This window comes from Anomaloglossus baeobatrachus, chromosome 10, assembly GCF_048569485.1.
Source record: "Anomaloglossus baeobatrachus isolate aAnoBae1 chromosome 10, aAnoBae1.hap1, whole genome shotgun sequence".
Taxonomy (NCBI): domain Eukaryota; kingdom Metazoa; phylum Chordata; class Amphibia; order Anura; family Aromobatidae; genus Anomaloglossus; species Anomaloglossus baeobatrachus.
In genome coordinates, this window is record NC_134362.1 from 103,125,273 (window position 1) to 103,142,525 (window position 17,253).

The following is a 17,253-nucleotide window of genomic DNA, read 5'->3' on the forward strand; positions in this document are numbered from 1 at the left end:
ACATTATTGGTACATGATCCCCATACTTCAGTCTATAGAAGGGAATGGAATGTAAAAGCTGAGCGATGCCTGAAGATGACCTTCTGCTCAGATAAAAAGGTGAAGAGTTTGAGCTTATTAAAAAACATGAGTCTGAGCTGACAGGTGTGTGACTACCTCTGTCTGCTATGTGATATGAAGGACAGAGGCTGATCGGTATCACAAATTTCACTATGGCTGCTGGTATCACATAGCCAAGAAATGTGTTAGAGGCCCTGCAGTAATAGGGGTGAGGATGCAGCATCCTAATCACCCAGAGGTGACAATTTCAGCTAATCCATTGCCTCAAGCAAGAATATATTAAGGTCTTGTGTACGACTTGTATTGTGACTAAGGGAGCTCTGCATACTTTTCTGGGTTAAAAGGTTTGGGGAGATGAGCATGCAACAAGTCATAATGCTAAGTCACAACTCTCGTCTCCAACTTCCCTTCTAATTAAGTGTGAGAAATATTTCCGAAGGTGAGTGCAGGGGTGAAAGGGCTTTATATGTTTGTAGAATGATATAATCAAGATCATTTTAATTCACCTTTTTGCTTCAGGTAGTTTGACCTATGAATACTTGAGAAGTTTAACATGTAACTATAATAAAAGCACACAAGATGTTTTTTTGTTTTGTTTTTTGTTTTTTTTAGATCCAATATAGACAAAAAAAGGCTGGCTGCATTTTTAAAGACTGAGTCAAGGGTCTTGAAAATATGGGTTGCCCATATATACTTAAGTACTCGAGTGTTCAGGTAATAGCGTATTTTGTCACACTAGGTATGGAGAAGTATGATAACTAGCGTGGAAGGGAAACCCTGTATCTAGGGAAGGGGGAGATGGTGACCCCTGTCCAAACGTTCCGCTGGCCCCTGGCTCCCCTGACCACCCTAGATAGGTTCCACATCTTTGCGCCGAGCAGGATACCTGATCCTGACTGACCCTAGAACTGGGCCCTAGTTAGGGAATGGATGATATGAGCACTTAGTCAGCTCCACCAAGCTCTAAAAAAGACACTGGGAGCACACACAGGGGAAAGCACTTGAACAAATTATCTCTAGGATGACTCAGGGAGAGGTACAGCACCAAACAACGTTTCTTCAGATGGATACAAGCTGGCTGCTTGCATCCAAGGCCTGTATAGGCTTTTAACTATCACCAGCAAAGACAAAGGGGAATGAGAGTATTTAAGGACACCAAGGGACGTGGAAGTGCTGATGATTAACAGCTGAAAGGTAAGGAAATCTGCAGGGTCCTAGGGGGAAAGGGATTAACCCCAAGCAAAGAATAAAAGAATGTCAGAGTGCAGTTTGTCACATTTATCACTCAGTCATGGCTCTCATCCACCCAGGTGTCTGTAATGCACACCACATCGTAATCCGGGGTTGACATAAGAGTCTCCAACTCATTCATTTTGTTTGCAAGACTTATTGCATTTAATACTATTAGCCTTTTCATTGTTCCTGCTCACCTTCTTATTATCCTTGCATGTCCCAGCCACCCAAAAACTCACTGACCCATTCTGACTCTCTCTGTGTTTACTCTATTCTTTTTTTTTTACAACTACCCTCCCTCCCACCAGATCCTAGTTTAAAGGTTTCTCCATCGTTCAGACCCTGTCTCTCTAGCGGAAGACTCTCTCTTTACTCCTAATTAGAGTCCCCGACCGCCAATTTCTGTCTGGCCTTTCATGCAGTCCTATTTCCCTCCTTTTTGCAGCAGTCTTTTTCTGGTTGCTAGGAGCAACGTCCTGCTGTAGTGATCTAGTCCTGGGTCAGTAACCCTAATATCAGCCAAATAGGCTTTAGGCTAGGCTCCCTGACACTTTTTCCCTACCCCTTTTTCTGTTATCCACCTACTTCTGGGTCCTGACCATCTCCTCTTTCATATCACTGACCCCAGCCAGAGGATGCTCAAGGAACTCTTAACTCCTCCCCAGACTTGCAATGCTCATGAGTGTTGAAAAATGTTCCAAACATGCAACTCACTAACGTCAAATGCATATATCTTCACCATCAAACAACTGTTCAAGGCATGCCTACATCTCACACGATGCACACGTGGTAGCATTGACCATGGAGTACATACTGTACTAAATGGTTATAAACAGTACAGATAAAAGCATAAAAACAATGGAAAATACCAAACTCTGCTTTTGTGTTAAACTATGATACGGTGTTTAACTATATACTTATCTGCATGCCCCAGCATTTAAAATGCAGCCCTTGCTTCACTCAGCAGCCCTCAATTTGAGTCACTGGAACTTGTAGTTCTCCAACCGGCAAGGATGATGAAGGTGGACATTTCAGCAAGACAGAGAGCCCAAATCCACAGACAAGGAAACTCTTAATTGTTTTCTGAGAAAGAAAATAAAGTGGCTAGAATGGCACAGACCATCACCTGTCTTGAATCCAATAGAAACTTTATGGAAGGAACTATTAAGCTCAGAATTCCTAGAAGGAGCCCACGGCACTTTCAGGATTTGAAGAGTGTTTGTGTAGAAGGATGGGCCAAATGAAACCTGAGCAATGCATGCGACTACTTTCTCCATACAGGAGGCATCTTAAAGCTGTCATCACCAACAAAGCCTTTTGTCCGACTTATTAAATAAGTTTCAGAAAGCGTGTTCAATACTTTTTGCCTGTGTCATTTATCATTGTTACACATCACTAACTTTATGGACATCTGTTATTTGATTTCTTTGCCTGTGTGGGATGGATGAGTTGTTACTGACATCTGATAAGAAATTCATGTCACTAGCACCTATAGAAATATATTTACTTAGAAAATTGTTGACTTGTTCAATACTTATTTCACCGGCTGTACATGTGAAGGGGGCTTAATACTGATGATTTATCCTGCACTTTTGGCTATAGGAATCTCAACATCAGTGATCTGTGCTTCCGTCTGAAGAGAAATTAATATTTATCTCATAATATGGTATTTAGAGAACTCAAAATCTCATATTGAAAACATAAACTATCCGGCTTGTACCACATCTCTGATCTGAACCCTGTTGTGTTAATAAAAAGTAATATATATTACAAACAATGATTTGTAGCTAATAAACTTTTCTTTCTTTACCAGCAGAAAGGACAGAAGAAAATCTTACGTATTGGAATCCAGTCCCTGGCATCGGTGCTATGGGGAGACGACCTCTGCAGTCAGGAGCGCCCTCACAATCCCCACAGCCTCACTCGTTTTTTGTATGCCCTCAGAGGCCTGTTACGGTCATCGCTGTCCGTGGGTGTCATCACAGTGCCCACCCATCTTCTCCAGGTGAGGCCTTGAGTAATATGCCAGTGAAAGCATCTAAAATCCAGCATTGCTTTTCACATGTTACTTGTTTACTTCTAGAATTGTTTCCTTAAAAACACATAGGGGTCAGATCTAAGATGAGACCTGTATGGATAACATATGTGGCAGCCATGAGGTGGTGTGTGAATCGTATGTTTCCAAGTTACATCAATTGTGTGAAATAGTGAGCACAATTTTTATCAATTTATTGTAGTTTGTAACAAAGTAAAAGTTAATTTCTTTGCGTGTCATGTTTGATCCTGGAGGCATGTGTAACACTGTCCCTTGTAATCTGGCTATAAATTACCACCCAGAAACGGAAAAGTTCACGTCGGTACTAAAAAGATTTCAGTTTTATTGGATCAGGCTGTTATATTAAGTTATAATAATTGTTTTCAGTTGAGCTCTGCATATATGGAGCTCTAGGTACCGTGTTTTTCCAAAAACCTCCTCCAAAAATAAGCCCTAGCAGAAATTTTCAGCATTTTCGGTGTAAGGCTTAAATGCAAGCTCTACCCCGAAAATAAGCCCTAGTCGTGGTTCAACAATGAAGTGTTCATGCAGCTAAAAAAGTTAAAGATACTGCAGGACACTTCATTATAGACAGCGGGCACCCTGCAATCATACTCCCCAGACGCCAAGCGGCAGGACCTGTAGTGATAGCACATCCGATCTCACACACACAAACATCGGATCACACACACAATCAGATCACACACACACTCATACTCACACACACTCTCACAAAATCCAGCTATACCATTTTCTTCTTGCCGGCAGAATCCTGAGAGGCTGTACGGTGGAGCGGAAGGACCTGCCGCAATGCATGCTTACAAGACCTGCTGAAACGTTACTTCCTCCCATTGTTCCCTGCGGCCGGAAGCATTCTGTAATGCTGGATGTGAAGAGTAAAGGTACTGTCACACATAACGAGATCGCTAGCGAGATCGCAGCTGAGTCACCGTTTTGGTGACGCAGTAGCGATCCCGTTAGCGATCTCGTTGTGTGACACCTACCAGCGATCAGGCCCCTGCTGTGAGATCTCTAGTCGTTGCCGAATGGTCCAGGTCATTTTCTTCAAAGGCGATGTCCTGCTGGGCAGGACACATCGCTGTGTTTGACACTGTGTGACAGGGTCACAGTGACTGCTGAGATCGTTATACAGGTCGCTACTGCGACCTGTATTGTTCCTGCATCGCTGGTAAGATCTGACTGTGTAACATCTCACCTGCGGCCTCCCAGTGACTTACCTGCGATCCCTATCAGGTCGCATCGTTTTCGGGATCGCTGGTAAGTCGTCGTGTGTGACTGGGCCTTGAGTCTGGGTGCAATCTATTGTGTGTGTAATCTGATGTGTGTGTGATCTGGTGTGTTTGTGTGTGTGTCGGCCAGAAGCAGGGGAGGATAGCGTGGAGCATACCTGCTGGGAGCATCCACCAGAGATAACAGGAGTACCTGGGAGCCACACAGACGTTCGGGTCTGGTAAGTATGAGTCTCCTGGGAGGTGGGGGGGGGGGGTCTGCTTACTTTACATGGTAAACTTACCCTAACCATGGTTCTCCAAGAATAAGACCTCCTCCAAAAATAAGCACTAGTGCTTTTCTGGGGGCAAAAAAGTATAAGACAGTGTCTTATTTTTGGAAAAACACTGTATGTATTATTATCCATGGACTTATTTAAAAGGCTTACCACATTTGGACAATGTCCTTCTATTAGAAGACTTTCCTAAAATAAAAGAGAATCTCCCGGGTTCATCACCTGTAATCTGCAAGAGCACAATGCCAAATGTTCACTTTCCCTTCAGCGTCACCTCTGGGCAAATATTCTATTACACAATGCCCATTAAAAATTATTAAAGGGCACCAACCAGCAGGATTTTCCCATATAAAGTAAAGGTAGTGGCGTTCTGATGCTAGGATGGTGAATGAAATCATACCTTCAGTTTAGAGATTGGATGTTTTATTGCAGATAAAAACATTATCAAAGGTCCAGAAATGTTTGCATAGATTGAGTGGTGTGTGCATCCAGGAGGGATTTTGTGTGTCGGGTCTTCAGTAATGATTCCTTCCCTGGCTGCCTACATCCCCTCTTTTTAAATCAATCCCCTCTGCCTCTGCGATTAACACTATGGTCGGCACGTGTGCAGTGTTTATGTTTTTCTCCAACTCTTTAATAAAATGACGCTGCAATCAGCACATGCGCCCACCGCGATCTCTGGCACTAGTTTATTTAAGACACTGTAAAGACAAGTATGAGTGGCATCGGCGCATGCACAGATTGAAGGTTTTTTTTTATCAACGCATGCGCCGCCACCATTCATACAGTGCCTTGCTAAAGTATTCCGCCTCCTTGATTTTTTTTCAACCTTTTCCCATATTTCAGGCTTCAAACATAAAAATAAAAATTAAAATTTTATGGTGAAGAATCAACAAGAAGTCTGACACAATTGTGATGTTGAACGAAATGTATTGCTTATTTTAAACTTTTTTAAAAAATAAAAAACTGAAAATTGGGGCTTGCAATAATATTCGGCCCCTTTACTTTCAGTGCAGAAAAGTCACTCCAGAAGTTAATTTAGGATCTCTGAATGATCCTATGTTGTCCTAAATGACTGATAATGATAAATATAATCCACCTGTGTGTAATTAAGTCTCCGTATAAATGCACCAGCTCTGTGATAGTCTTATGCGGGCTTTACACAAGACGAGCTATCGTGCGATGCATCGTCGGGGTCACGTTTTTCGTGACGCACATCCGGCATCGTTCACGACGTCGTCTCGTGTGACACCTCCGAGCGACACAGTATCGCTCACAAATTGTGATTCTTTTACTCGTCGCTCAGTTTTAAAAAATTGTTAAATTAAAATGGCGCCGGTTGTTCATCGTACTTGGGGCAGCACACATCACTCCGTGTGACACCCCGGGAACGATGAACACAGCTTACCTGCGTCCCGTGGCTCCCGGCGGCTATGCGGAAGGAAGGAGGTGGGCGGGATGTTTACGTCCCGCTCATCTCCGTCCCTCCGCTTCTTTTGGGCGGCCGCTATGTGACGTTGCGGTGAGGCCGAACGTCCCTCCCCCTTCAGGAACATCGCCCACAGCGAGGTCGCTCAGCAGGTAAGTACGTGTGACGGGGGTTTCACGACTTTGTGCGACACGGGCAGCGATTTTCCCGTGACGCACAAACAACGGGGCGGGTACGATCGCTCGTAAAATCGCATGATCGGTCGACTCGTGTAAAGCAGGCATTTGTGTTCTGTTTAAAGCACATAGAACATCATGGAGTCCAAGGAACACAACAGGCAGGTCCGTGATACTATTATGGAAACGTTTAAAGCCGGATTTGGTTACAAAAAGATTTTCAAAACTTTAAACATCCCAAGAAGCACTGTGCAAGCAATCATATTAAAATGGAAGGAGTATCATACCACTGCAAATCTACCAAGACCCGGCCGTCCCTCCAAACTTTCATCTCAAACAAGGAGAAGACTGATCAGAGATGCAGCCAAGAAGCCCATGATCACTCTGGATGAACTGCAGAGATCTACAGCTGAGATGGAAGAGTCTGTCCATACGACAACAATCAGTCGTACACTGCACAAAACTGGCCTTTATGGAAGAGTGGCAAGAAGAAAGCCATTTCTCAAAGACATCCATAAAAAGTGTTGTTTAAAGTTTGCCACAAGCCACCTGGGAAACACACCAAACATGTGGAAGAAGGTGCTCTGGTCAGATGAAACAAAATCCAACTTTTTGGGAACAATGCCAGACGATATGTTTGGCGTAAAAGCAACACAGCTCATCACCCTGAACACACCATCCCCACTGTCAAACATGGTGGTGGCAGCATCATGGTTTGGGCCTGCTTTTTTTTTCTGCTGGGACGATGGTTAAAATTGATGGGAAGATGGATGGAGCCAAATACAGGACCATTCTTGAAGAAAACCTGTTGGAGACTGCAAAAGACCTGAGACTGGGACGGAGATTTGTCTTCCAACAAGACAATGAACCAAAACATAAAGCAAAATCTATAATGGAATGGTTCACAAATAAACGTATCCAGCTGTTAGAATGGCCAAGTCAAAGTCCAGATCTGAATCCGATCGAAAATCTGTGGAAAGAGCTGAAAACTGCTGTTCACAAACACTCTCCATCCAACCTTACTGAGCTCAAGCTGTTTGCAAAGGAAGAATGGGCAAGAATTTCAGTCTCTCGATGTGCAAAACTGATAGAGGCATACCCTAAGCGACTTGCAGCTGTTATTGCAGCAAAAGGTGGTGCTACAAAGTATTAACTTAAAGGGGCCGAATAATATTGCACGCCCCAGTTTTCAGTTTTTTATTTTTTTACAAAAATATAAACTAAGCAATAAATATTGTTCAACTTCACAATTGTGTCCCACTTGTTGTTGATTCTTTACCATAAAATTGAAGTTTTTATCTTTATGTTTGAAGCCTGAAATGTGGGAAAAGGTTGAAAAACTCAAGGGGGCGAAATACTTTCGCAAGGCACTGTAGTCCTCTCCACAGTTTCTTCAGTAAAATAGCGGTGGAGATCGTGGTGAGCGCATGACCTGATTCTGGCGCCATTTTATTGTAGACTTGGAGAAAAATTTGAACATAATACTCTTGTGCGCAACCATAATGTTAATCGTGGTTGCAGAAGGACGAAATTTAAACAGAGGGCAGGCAGGCAGCCAGGGGAAGAATCATTACTGAAGACCGGACACATAAAGTCCTGCCCTAATGCACATGCCAATCAAGCAGTGCACTAATTTCTGGACCTTTTGATAACGTGTTTTCTGCAATCAAACATCCAATCTTTCAACTGAAGGTATGATTTCATCCTCATTCTGAAGTTCACGCGGTGTTTCCTCTCTTGGTCAGATATATGAACAAAATGTCTTAATATTGTTTGAACACATCCAGTCCAGATTTAATGTTACCAGATGTCATTTCTTTAGATATTTGCAGCTCAGAACAGCGATCCAGCATCACATGAGACATACCCATGGTATTCCTCTAATTCCTGCCTTCCGTTTAATAGGGATACTTTGGTCTCAGGGCCCGAAGGGGCTGATTTCCTCCTTGTATACATACCTGCCATCTGTCCCAACTTTTGACAGTCAAAGAAAAGTGGGGGCTGTTGATTCCGAATCTGCAGGAAGATGACTGGGAGGAGGTCGTGGAATCTCCTACTAGGGTCTCCCCATCAATTAATAATAAGATGATCCAGATCTATATAATACACTAGGCGTACCTTACCCACTGAGATTTTTCAAGATGGGACATCAGGAGGTGTCAGACTGCCTGCGGTGTTATGGGGAGGGTGCAGATTTTGTCCATATGATTTAGAGTTGCCCAGTAATGGCTGCCTTCTGGCGTGATGTTGTTGCTCTCCTTTCCTCCCTGGCCTCCTTCCCTATACCTCTTGATCCATTACTCTGTCTGTTCGGAGTCTTGGACGAGGGGACCTGGTCTCACCACCACAACATTTTTCTGCGAGAGTCCCTTTTTATAGCCAGGAAACTTATTGCCTTGCGGTGGATGGGCAGCTCCCCCTGACTGTACACCCATGGATAGAACTAGTCAATAGGATGTTACTCTATGAGCGGACAGTGTATCAGAATAGAGACTGCCCTGAGAAATATAATAAAGTCTCAGAAATGTGGAACTCTTCTCCCTTGACATTATCAGCATCAGAATGATCACTTTAAGAGCTGTTTGTTTTGGGTTGTACTAGGATAAGTATACTAAGGACTGGATCTTCCTTGTATTAATGTCTTGTAGGTTGGTGCCAAAGGGAACGGTCACTAAAATGTCTCTGTTGCGTTTGTTCCTCTTGCTCTTTGCATTCTGTTTGGGTGTCTTGGCACTCCAGGTATTTGGATCCTGCACTTTATTATCACTGAACCTTGTTTCAACTATGTACATGTGTATTATGTTTATATACTATATATTCTGTACCTGGTGCATTTCCGTTATTTAATAAATGAATTTAAAAAAAAAAAAAAAAAGTATGATTTCATTCACCATCCTAGCACCAGAATGGAACTGCCTTTACTTTATATGTGAAAATCCTGCTGGTTGGTTCCCTTTAAGTGTCATTAATTAGACCTGTTACTCCTTTTAAAGGGCTTATTTGTCCAGGACTCATTTTTAGTCACTTCTATGCTTTACTAGAAATAGGCCCGATGCGGGTGCGGTGAAATGAACATCTGTCTATGCTTAGTGGTGCTGACAGGAGCAGTGGTGAGTGGGGCTGGGGGCATACAGATTTAGTGGAGGGCTGTAGGCATACAGATCTGGTGAGAGGGGCTGTGGGCATACAGTTCTGGTGAGAGGGGCTGTGGGCATACAGTTCTGGTGAGGGTGGCTGGGGGCATACAGATCTGGTGAGGGGGAGGCTGGAAGCATATAGTTCTGGTGAGGGGAGCTGGAGGCATACAGATCTGGTGAGGGGGGGGCTGGAGGCATACAGTTTTGGTGAGAGGGCTGGGGGCATACAGATCTGGTGGGGTCTGGGTGCATACAGATCTAGTGAGGGGGCTGGAGGCATACAGATCTGGTTGGGAGGACTGGAAGCATACAGATCTGGTGGGGGGCTGGAGGCATACACATCTGGTGGGGGGACTGAGGGCATACAGATCTGGTGGGGGGAGGCTGGGGGCATACATATCTGGTTGGGGGTGGTGAAGGCATACAGATCTGGTTGGGGGGGCTAGGAACATACAGTGCTGGTGGGGGGGCTGGGGGCATACAGATCTGGTGGGGGGCTGAGGGCATACAGATCTGGTGGGGGGACTGGGGACTTACAGATATGGTGGGGGGGCTGGGGGCATACAGATCTGGTGGGGGGGCTGGGGCATACAGATCTGGTGGGGGGTGACTGGGGGCATACATATCTGGTGGGGGGGCTGGAGGCATACACATCTGGTGGGGGAGCTTGAGGCATACAGATCTGGTTGGGGGCTGAGAGCATACAGATCTGGTGGGGGGGCTGGGGCATACAGATCTGGTGGGGGGGCTGGGGCATACAGATCTGGTGGGGGGGCTGGAGGCATACACATCTGGTGGGGGAGCTTGAGGCATACAGATCTGGTTGGGGGCTAGGGACATACAGTTCTGATGGGGCTGGGGGCATACAGATGTGGTGGTGGGGTGGAGGCATACAGATCTGGTGGGGGGCTGGGGGCATACAGATCTGGTTGGGGGGGCTGGGGGAATACAGATCTGATTGGGGGGCTGGGGCATACAGATTTAGTGAGGGGGCTGGGGGCATACAGATCTGGTGAGGGGGCTGGGGGCATACAGATCTGGTGGCTGGGCTGGGGGCATACATATCTGGTGGGGGGGTTGGTGTCCCCTGCAGTAATTAGCCCATTGTTTAGTAGTGTGCCTTTGTTTAGTAGGGTTCCCTTCTGTCCCCTATTATGCTGTGTCTCACCTGTCCTCCGTGCCTACAGAGCCTCCAGCTGCAGCACACAGACCCCTTTGTGATAGCGTCCGGTGTACGGAGCGGCCGCTGCAGGAAGCTGTCAGCGCTTTACTGCAGTTGAATGCTTTACGGCGCCACAAAGCATTCAACTACAGTAAAGCGCTGACAGCAGAAGCGGCAGCGGCCCCAGACAGGTGAGTATACAGCAGTGTGTGTGTGTGTGTGTGTGTGTTCAGTGTATACATTCATGTGCGCTATGTGTGTGTACAGTCATGGCCAAAAGTTTTGAGAATGCTACAAATATTAATTTTTACAAAGTCAACTGCTTAAGTTTTTCTAATGGCAATTTGCATATACTCCAGAATGTCATAAAGAGTGATCAGTTTAACACCAATTACTTGCAAAGTCAATATTGGCTAAGAAAATGAACTTCAACCCCCAAAGCACATTTCAACATCATTGCATTCCTGCCTTAAAAGGAGCAGCTAACATTGTTTTAGTGATTGTTCCATTAACACAGGTGTGGGTGTTGATGAGGACAGGGCTGGCGATCAGTCAGTCATGATTAAGTAAGAAAAAAAAAAAATAATGCAGCCACTGGTATGGTATATATATTAGAAAGAACCAGAAATTACAGCAATAATACCTAAAATATAACTTTTAATAATTCCTCTAAAAATAGGGAAGGGTTCACCTTGCCTATGCATAAAATTCAGAATATTGCGAGATCCTCTACAGACCTGGGGAACTGGCAAATCCTATGACCACACAAAAACACCTAACAGTATGATTGGTGCTGGCAAAAATAAGCAAATTTAACCGAAATGGTCAAGATAATTTATACAGGCATTCACCTAGATCCCATTGACATTTTGAAAATGGCGCTATTTCACTATAGTGACTAAACACCCACAGGTATGTGACTAGGATGCTGCACATTCGGTTAAACAATTCAACATCAACCAGGGATTCAAAAAAGCCAAGTTATTGACCTGGTTATATCTGATAGGGAACAATCTCACCCATTTGCTGGTGTCTTGTCTCCCAAAAATGGTCAGTAAGTCCTCATATTCGGCGTATCCAAAGCAGACCCTCACCAAACAGGTCCTGGATCCCTTATGAACGGACTAACTGTCCTCTCCCAGAATCTCCTTCTCCCTTCTCCCGACGCGTTTCCTATACATCATTCATCAGGGGAGTCAATGAGGAGACAACCTCTACTGGGTTAATCTAGAAAAAAAGTGTGAGAACATGGGGAGAGTAAAGGGGGGGTGCTCTTTTGATATGTATACAGTAACCCCCAACAAACCTCACCCTATTAAAGAAGAAAAAGAAACCAGCGACTTACCAGACGGTGACAGCACAATTCTTATAAGCTGTACACCGCTGCCCAGTCAAAGTACTCTTAAGTAGTCGCCGTTCCCCTGCCGGCGTCTGACGTCACACCCATCACTTCCGCCCAATGTGGTGGAGCGCATCAGTGGAACGCACAGCGTCCCACAGGAAATGACGTCAGTTCACATCCGGCGCGCTCCTAACATCGCTTTGCGGGGAACGGCAACTACTTAAGAGTACTTTGACTGGGCAGCGGTGTACAGCTTATAAGAATTGTGCTGTCACCGTCTGGTAAGTCGCTGGTTTCTTTTTCTTCTTTAATAGGGTGAGGTTTGTTGGGGGTTACTGTATACATATCAAAAGAGCACCCCCCCTTTACTCTCCCCATGTTCTCACACTTTTTTTCTAGATTAACCCAGTAGAGGTTGTCTCCTCATTGACTCCCCTGATGAATGATGTATAGGAAACGCGTCGGGAGAAGGGAGAAGGAGATTCTGGGAGAGGACAGTTAGTCCGTTCATAAGGGATCCAGGACCTGTTTGGTGAGGGTCTGCTTTGGATACGCCGAATATGAGGACTTACTGACCATTTTTGGGAGACAAGACACCAGCAAATGGGTGAGATTGTTCCCTATCAGATATAACCAGGACAATAACTTGGCTTTTTTGAATCCCTGGTTGATGTTGAATTGTTTAACCGAATGTGCAGCATCCTAGTCACATACCTGTGGGTGTTTAGTCACTATAGTGAAATAGCGCCATTTTCAAAATGTCAATGGGATCTAGGTGAATGCCTGTATAAATTATCTTGACCATTTCGGTTAAATTTGCTTATTTTTACCAGCACCAATCATACTGTTAGGTGTTTTTGTGTGGTTATAGGATTTGCCAGTTCCCCAGGTTCTGTAGAGGATCTCGCAATATTCTGAATTTTATGCATAGGCAAGGTGAACCCTTCCCTATTTTTAGAGGAATTATTAAAAGTTATATTTTAGGCATTATTCATGATTAAGTAAGAATGACACCACTGGACACTTTAAAAAGATGCTGGTGCTTGGTATCATTGTTTCTCTTCAGTTAACCATGGTTATCTCTAAAGAAACACGTGCAGCCATCATTGCTCTGCACAAAAAATGGCCTAACAGGGAAGAGTATCACAGCTACAAAGATTACACCTCAGTCAACAATCTATCGCATCATCAAGAACTTCAAGGAGAGAGCTTCCATTGTTGCCAAAAAGGCTCCAGGGCGCCCAAGAAGGACCAGCAAACGACAGGACCGTATCTTAAAACTTTTTCAGCTGCGGGATCGGACTACCAGCAGTGCCGAGCTAGGTCAGCAATGGCAGCAGGCTGGTGGGAGTGCTTCTGCACGCACTGTGAGGCGGAGACTGCTTGAGCAAGGCCTGGTTTCAAGGAGGGCAGCAAAGAAGCCACTTCTCTCCAGAAAAAACATCAGGGACCGACTGATATTCTGCAAAAGGTACAGGGAGTGGACTGCTGAGGACTGGGGTAAAGTCATTTTCTCAGATGAATCCCCTTTTCGATTGTTTGGGACATTTGGAAAACAGCTTATTAGGAGAAGAAGAGGTGGGCGCTACCACCAGTCTTGTCTCATGCCAACTGTTAAGCATCCTGAAACGATTCATGTGTGGGGTTGCTTCTCAGCCAAGGGAATCGGCTCACTCACAGTCTTGCCTAAAAACACAGCCATGAATAAAGAATGGTACCAGAATGTCCTCCAAGAGCAACTTCTCCCAACTGTCCAAGAGAAGTTTGGCGCCCAACAATGCCTTTTCCAGCATGATGGAGCACCTTGCCATAAAGCAAAGGTGATCACTAAATGGCTCATGGAACAAAGCATAGAGATGTTGGGTCCATGGCCTGGAAACTCCCCAGATCTTAATCCCATTGAGAACTTGTGGGCAATCATCAAGAGACGGGTGGACAAACAAAAACCAACAAATTCTGGCAAAATGCAAGCATTGCTTATGCAAGAATGGACAGCTATCAGTCAGGATTTGGTCCAGAAGTTGATTGAGAGCATGCCAGGGAGAATTGCAGAGGTCCTGAAGAAGAAGGGTCAACACTGCAAATATTGACTTGCTGCATTAACTCATTCTGTCAATATAACCTTTTGGTACTCATAATATGATTGCAATTATATTTCTGTATGTGATGTAAACATCAGACAAACACAATTAAATACCAGAGGGCAACAGATCATGGGAAAATATAATTTTGGTGTCATTCTCAAAACTTTTGGCCATGACTGTATGTGCTCGGTGTATCCATGTGTGTCTGCTATGTGTGTATATGTGCTCACGTGTGTGTGTGCGTGCAGTGAGGACCTGGAAGCTGGGGCATTGTTCAAACTGCGGCTGCGCAACGGACAGTGCCGTGGTGTATGACGGAATAGGAGGACAGACACAAATGTAGATTATATATGTAGAGTATTATGAGTTTTTGTATTTTTTTTTTAGTTTTTATTAATCATATCTTCACTATTATGTGACTCTTTTTCCTCAAAGATGCACTAACCATATGTGACACATACTCTGGAGCTTGCCTCCCCCGTCATACAAACAACAAGACTATGACTACTAAGGTTTATTAGTAAAATACTTAAAATTTAGGTATAAAGTAAAAAGAAGGCCCCCATCCCAGACACCCTTTTTTTTTTTGCTTGAGGAGCTTACACATCAGACATCCTTTTGTGCATTTATATTTTAGGATTTAACAATTGTTCCTTTTGCTTGATCTATCTAAACGGTGTCTGTGAATGAGCACTAGGTACGTCTGCACACGCCGTCATGTGTTTGACATACTAAGTTGTTGTATTGTGTTTGAGGGAATGAAATCTGCTTTATTTGTCTGGGATTTGAGATGTATATTATTGTGAGTAAGGCTGAAAGTGCTTCTCCTTACATCTCCTCCTGTACAGATAGCGTTTTAGCCCTGACCTAGATAACCCTTCCTTCTGAGAGTGCTTTTCTTGGCTCTGGCTGTCAGTGATGCTGGAGTGTGTGCTAACATTCAGATCTGTGTCCGCATCGCAATGCACCAGTCACTGGGCTCTCCGGTTCTCAGCGCTGATTTGTTGTCTTCGTCTTCTTCCTCAAAGCCTAGCTGTATTAATTGTATATAAAAATTACTGTTATTCTTCTTGCTTTTATTATTACATAATATTTTTTCTAACTTCTTTATTAAGGTTGAAATAGGGAAACATTCACAACATCTTAGTGATACAAAAGCTGCACAGAGCTCGTAAGTGACAAGGAAGAATAGGGTAATGGTCGGACGAGGACAGACCGCAAAAAGGAGAATGAAATATGGAGTGCTTTCTTTTTTTTTTTTTTTTTTTTTTTATAAACCAATAAGTCAAATAATTCAATTGAGTAATAAGTTAATAACCTTTCATTTTGGCATTGACCATGGGAACAAAATGACTTTATTTTTAATTAATTCAGTGCCTTGCGAAAGTATTCGGCCCCCTTGAATTTTTCAACCTTTTCCCACATTTCAGGCATTAAACATAAAGATAAAAAATGATAAATTTTAGGGTGAAGAATCAACAAGTGGGACACGATTGTGAAGGTGAACGATATTTATTGCTTTTTTAAAAAAAATTGTAAAAAATAATAAACTGAAAATTGGGGCGTGCAATATTATTTGTCCCCTTTAAGTTAATACTTTGTAGCGCCACCTTTTGCTGTGATTACAGCTGCAAGTTGCTTGGGGTATGTCTCTATAAGTTTTGTACATCGAGAGACTGAAATTCTTGCCCATTTTTCCTTTGCAAACAGCTGGAGTTGAGTGAGGTTGGATGGAGAGTTTTTGTGAACAGCAGTTTTCAGCTCTTTCCACAAATTCTCGATTGGATTCAGGTCTGGCCTTTGACTTGGCCATTCTAACACCTGGATACGTTTATTTGTGAACCATTCCATTGTAGATTTTGCTTTATGTTTTATATCATTGTCTTGTTGAAAGACAAATCTCCGTCCCAGCATCAGGTCTTTTACAGACTCCAACAGGTTTTCTTCAAGAATAGTCCTGTATTTGGCTCCATCCATCTTCCCATCACCATTTTAACCATTTTCCCTGTCCCTGCTGAAGAAAAGCAGGCCCAAACCATGATGCTGCCACCACCATGTTTGACAGTTGGGGATGGTGTGTTCAGGGTGATGAGCTGTATTGCTTTTACGCCAAACATATCGTTTGGCATTGTGCCCAAAAATTTTTATTTTGTTTCATCTGACCAGAGCACCTTCTTCCACATGTTTGGTGTGTCTCTCAGGTGGCTTGTGGCATACTTTAAATGACACTTTTTAATGATATTTTTTAGAAATGTCTTTCTCCTTGCCACTCTTCCATAAAGGCCAGATTTGTGCAGTGTACGACTGATTGCTGTCCTATGGACAGACTCTCCCACCTCAGCTGTAGATCTCTGCAGTTCATCCAGAGTGATCATGGGCCTCTTGGCTGCATCTCTGATCAGTCTTCTCCTTGTTTGAGATGAAAGTTTAGATGGACGGTTGGATCTTGGTAGATTTGCAGTGGTATGATACTACTTCCATTTCAATCTGATCGCTTGCACAGTGCTCCTTGGGATGTTTTGGAAATCTTTTTGTAACCAAATCCAGCTTTAAACGTCTCCACAACAGTATCACGGACCTGCCTGTTGTGTTCCTTGGTCTTCATGATGCTCTCTGTGCTTTAACCGGAACACTGAGACTATCACAGAGCAGGTGCATTTATACGGAAACTTGATTACACACAGGTGGATTATATTTATCATCATCAGTCGTTTAGGACAACATTGGATCATTCAGAGATCCTCAATGAACTTAATGAAATTTTTTATCTTTATGTTTGAAGCCTGAAATTTGGAAAAAGGTTGAAAAATTCAAGGGGGCCGAATACTTTCGCAAGGTACTGTAAATGTGTTTAGATCATGATTTTGTGGCATTTACTAATATATAGGTATTACAGGTTCTCTCCCTGGACTTAGTGAAGCTTTCATCAATGGCTGAACTTCTGTCAACAAAAATGTCTAATAGTGAAGCATCATGTGACCAAACCAGTCCATCAGCCTGGTCCTGTAGATTTTTTTTCAATTGGAGGAGACTGATCAGCTGGTCTGGTCACATGCTCCTCCATCAGCAC

The 17,253-nt window shown here is 43.7% G+C and overlaps 1 protein-coding gene across 6 annotated transcripts in view; it reads left to right on the top strand.

The window, feature by feature from the left end:
- The window catches only part of ELP4 (elongator acetyltransferase complex subunit 4), a 687,452-nt gene that overhangs the window by 256,472 nt on the left and 413,727 nt on the right, over positions 1-17,253 (top strand). For 4 of the 6 annotated variants that reach the window (XM_075325560.1, XM_075325558.1, XM_075325556.1 and 1 more), the window contains exon 7: positions 3,107-3,298. In XM_075325560.1, the coding sequence (XP_075181675.1) occupies positions 3,107-3,298 (192 nt within the window). The remainder of the gene's footprint in view (positions 1-3,106; positions 3,299-17,253) is intronic. The other 2 variants (XM_075325557.1, XM_075325562.1) reach the window with 1 other exon arrangement.